The 4,675-nt window shown below is 38.0% G+C and overlaps 1 protein-coding gene across 1 annotated transcript; it reads right to left on the reverse strand.

Annotated features, from left to right (window-relative positions):
• Window positions 1-660: 660 nt before the first annotated feature.
• Window positions 661-1,800, reverse strand: LOC110681643 (protein FAR1-RELATED SEQUENCE 5-like). The gene has a single exon (XM_021857792.1). The coding sequence runs from the start codon at window positions 1,798-1,800 to the stop codon at window positions 661-663; it is 1,140 nt and encodes a 379-aa protein (XP_021713484.1).
• Between the last annotated feature and the right edge of the window lie 2,875 nt (window positions 1,801-4,675).

Raw genomic sequence — 4,675 nt, forward strand, 5'->3', positions numbered from 1 at the left:
ACAGCCTCAATTTGGTTTGGTCCTCGATGTTGTTGCTGCAGCGCCAGAGTTTTCCTGTTGATTTTCAGAAGCTTTCCTTGTAATATCGGTTTTTAATTGTTCTATTAGGATTTGCAATTCAACTTGCCTTTTTTCTGCCTCCTTCCTTTGATGGCAAGCCTCAACATAACGCCCTTGAAGATATGACAGATAGTGTTGCAAACCAAGCAACTGCAACTCATAAGGAGATTTTGATGATGAAGCTCCATCTTTGTTATTCATTTTCGGTGATGAGGTAGGTTAGTGGTTTGAACACGCAATAGAAGGCGAAGGGGTGTATGGAGAATTGGAGGTTAATGGTTGAACACTTAGTTAAATAATTTTTAAAATTGGTGTAAAAAATACAGTTGTGAATAAATACACAATTTCAAAAAGTTGGGTTAAAGCAAATTACTCAAAGATAATGTTACAACATAGACACTGGAAATAATAGTTCTTTTTTTTTTGTATAAAAAAAAATTAACACAACATGAGACTTACGCTTTTCTTCTTCTTTTTACGACTCCATTTTTCGGCGGGATGTTTATTTCTCTTCGTAGGAGCCCTTCTAGTGCCTCGTTTGTCAACCAGATTCTTAATTTGACCTTCACCCACAGGCTTTGCCACACTTTCAAGATGCCTTTAATTATTCTCCTTAGGCCTTATCCTACGCCGGCCAAAAACTCTATTCATGGATGGGTGACTCCAATCAAAACCATCCACTTCATCAGTCCTACGAATACCAATAACATCTTCAAGAGCAGTACGTTTTTTGTTAGTTGCTTCATAATACATTGAGAGTGTCTCATCATTGTGCATTGCTAACGTTGAAAGGTATTTGTGCCTCCTTTGAATTTCATCTTTCTGAGCTACGTTAGATGAATCCTTAGGTTCGTAATAAGACACCTTTATGCCCTCATAATCCCTAACGAGATCCTTCCTCCATCGATTCAAAATGTACTTCTCTGGGATGCACTCGATATCTTCAGTATGAATCACCTTGATCATATGCCGGCACAAGATACCCCTAAACTCAAACAGCTTGCAGCTGAAACTAAATTCGCCTTTTTCCTTATCAATGGAAACCTTAAACGTCCGCCTCGTTGCTTTCCATACTGGTTTGGGGATCTTCTCGTCTACATCATACAAATTTATTGACCCTATGTTACCTGTTTTAACTATATTGGTGTGCTTTAGCCCTATCACCTCGTCCCTCACCTCTAAAAACTTCTCATTAGTGTAAGCCTTGCTAAACACCACCTCGGCTAATACAGTGTTGTCATAGAAAAATGGATTACGCTTTGTTTGGTAATTTAGGTCCTTTTCCGTTTCCACTAAGCCACCACAATACGCATTAAATTGATTCATGAATTGCATCAGCCTAGTATTCAAATTAACGTACACTTTTACACCATGGTTCGTGCTTTCACTACGTTGCGTTGATGACATGCCATCCCAAAAGAGCCCACGCCAATAGCCAAGCGCCCACCGATGCCTATTAGCATATGCGTCACTTAACCAAGTGTTTTTTTGTAACTTGTACTTTATAACCATATCCTTCCATGCATCCTCAAACTCTTCAATGCTAAAATTATCGTGAACAACATGATCCAAATCTGCCTCTATCTCCTTCCATCTCGGTAACTTCCCCAAGTTCCTTGCAGCGTTTTGCTTAATGTGAAATAAACACAGCCTATGCGGCACATCTTCAAACACATTTTCCACTGCCTTCCCTATAGCCTTACACTGGTCAGTCAATATTCCTTTAGGGGGTTGGCCCATACATTCAACAAAGTGTCTAAGTACCCATTTGAATGACTCGGAATCCTCATGACAAAATGTATATTAGACCCATGATGATTGCAGCCTACAAATAGAGCAAATGGCATTTTGTACCTACAGCATTAATTTAGAAGATAAATGATTTATGTTACACATAAATGATTCTGTAAAAAAATAAATGATTCATGTTACAAATATATGATTCTGTAAAAAAAAATACATGATTAGATAAATGATTCAGGTTAAAAATAAATGATTCTGTAAATAAAATATAATGTGTTTATGCAACATCATTATGCCTGTTACATAAGAAGGTTGTATCAAACGAGCCAATATCACCAAAATCTCGGTACATTGCACGACCCCTAGCATCAGCCCAAAAAACATTTAGAAGTTTTCCTTCTTGATCTTGTTGAATAGCACTATAAAAATTAGGATCTTCTTCAGTCATCTTTATAAAATGTTGTTCGACGGCAAGTGCATCCCCTTGAAATAAGATAAGGCGGCGTTGAACGTGCACTGCATTTATCATATCTTGCTTGGTGAACGACAATTTCGAATGTCCTCCTTTCTCAATAACGAACGAATTAAAGCTCTTACCCAAAGAAATCCCAGCAGCATCGTTTAGTGCCATTCTCTCATAACTATCGTCTTCTATACCTCAATAGTTCACCATACGCCTTGTACAATCCGACAAAAGAGGATGATTGTGATCCAACACATATTGTGTTATTACAAACCATCCCCCTGACATTCTTCCATCATCATATACCTTACATTTTGTACAAGATTTCTTTTTTATTTGCGTTTATGCTCTACATTTTTGCTCCTGTCTTTGACACTAAGCTTACAATCCATTCTAATACGGGACGTTGATCGAGGGTGGAAGTAGGTCGTTGGGACTACTAACCCTAACCAAATTAGAAATTTATAATACCTAAACTTACACTAAACTAGTTAGTGGCAAGTAAAGGGTCGAACCCAAAAGGACTAAGTGTATTAATTCGTGCCAAATAGACTACTAGGGAAAGTCGTGAGATAGAGAGAGGTTAAATTAAACATGACTAAGAACAAACAACTAAAACTAGGGAAAGTGGAATCCAATCACATCAATGTGTTAAACAACATCATACAAATAGATGAAAATGACCTCGATTAGGAACATCAATACATTTAACTAACTTTCGCACAATTAAGCATGTTAATTATCCTACTAAACTAATTCATTCTCGTGCAACTAGCCTAGCAAAGGTATGGAAGAATTTAGGGCTCTCAACCAACTCACTCTCGCACAATTGATTGAAAGCACAATTAAGAGCATAAAATCGATTAGCTATCCATAAAAGCATCACCCATACACAATAATCAAGAAACAATTTCATACTAATCACAATCAATCATTCAATTCATTAATATAACCTTCATCTAATTCCCTAGAACAAGACCTAAGCTAACATAATGAAGAAAGACATAGAAAACAAGGTAAAATAAGAATAAAAAAAAAAAGAATAAATAAACAAAATAATTAATCTACGCAAATCAACAAACAAAAAGCAAAAACTAAGAATTAAGAAAAGAAATAAAGATGAGAGAAAGTTAGAAAATTCTCATTAAATAGATGAGAAGAAGTTCCACAAAGTTGCTTCTTCAACCTCTCAAAAACTCCGTGGAAATTCAAGCTTTCTCTCTCTACAACTACTCCTAATCTAACCCTAAGAGAGAGAAAATAAATTAGGCTAAACTATCTAAAAATAAAATGTTGATTGAAATTTGTTAGAAAATAACCCCAAAGGGATATTTATAATACAAGTTAAATAAAAATAAAATAAAAGAAATTAAAAAGATTTAAAACTAAATAAAATAATTAAAATAACTAAACTAAAAACAAAAAAAAAACAAAGCTACAATAAAATAAAAGAAAATGAAAAGGAAAAAGAAAACCCCTAAAACCCACTAAACCCGTCCAAACCCACGAAATCATCAGACCCCTCTTCTTCTTCCTTTTCGATCTTGGCTGCTTTCATTCTCCATATCAACAGCAAACAATCATCATCATCACCACCGTAAATCAACATCATCATCAAGCATCATCACATCGCAGCCGTCCGATTTTCATTAAAAGTCACGCGCGAAGCTCGTGAAATGGTTCGGTCGCACCATGGGTTGGTGCGGCCGAACTACGGGGTTGGTTCGGTCAAACCATGGGTGTGTTCAACCACACATCTTCAAATTACAAAACCTCAAAAGTTTCTGACTCGTACTTTGACCGAACTCCATTAGTTTGCTCGAACTTGATTAATTGCCATTTTCTCTGAATTGGGGATGTTGCTTGGGTGATTTGGGGTTGTAATTGGTGGCTAATTTGTTGCTATAAATTGGTGATGCGGCTGCTGTTGTGAAATGGAGTTGAGATGTTGGTGCGGTTGTGGTGGGCTGATAGTGGTTGTTGGTTGCGGATTGTGAGCTACGGGTTGCGTGGTGGTTGATTGGAGTTGCGGGTCAGTGAGAAGAGGAGAGGGAAATCAGGGTAGAATTGGTGGTGATTGCTGTGGTTTTGCGTGGCTGGTGAGAGTGATGATGTGAGGGATGTTGCGGGGTGTTGGTGTTTTGGAGGTGCGGCTGTTGCTGTTGGTGTTAGTGTATTGGAGGTGAGGTGCTGGTGGTTGTAGTTGTGGCTGGTGAGAGGTGTGGTTTATGGGAGCAAGGGAGTGGTTGATGGTGGAGGTTCGCAGGTGGTTGCGAAATTGATGTGGTTGTGATAGGTGGGAGCGTTTGATGAATTGAGGGAGTTGAGGATTGGTTGGTTGATGTGGTTTGGGAGGCTGCTGTGGCAGCGTGGTGGTTGGTTGATTGGTGGTTGTGCGTTGGTTAGTGA

The sequence above is a fragment of the Chenopodium quinoa genome, unplaced genomic scaffold, assembly GCF_001683475.1.
Source record: "Chenopodium quinoa cultivar QQ74 unplaced genomic scaffold, ASM168347v1, whole genome shotgun sequence".
NCBI lineage: Eukaryota > Viridiplantae > Streptophyta > Magnoliopsida > Caryophyllales > Amaranthaceae > Chenopodium > Chenopodium quinoa.

What these genes read in the sequence shown, in the direction of transcription:
- LOC110681643 (XM_021857792.1), bottom strand. Translation starts at nt 1,800, where the DNA reads ATGGGCCAACCCCCTAAAGGAATATTGACTGACCAGTGTAAGGCTATA.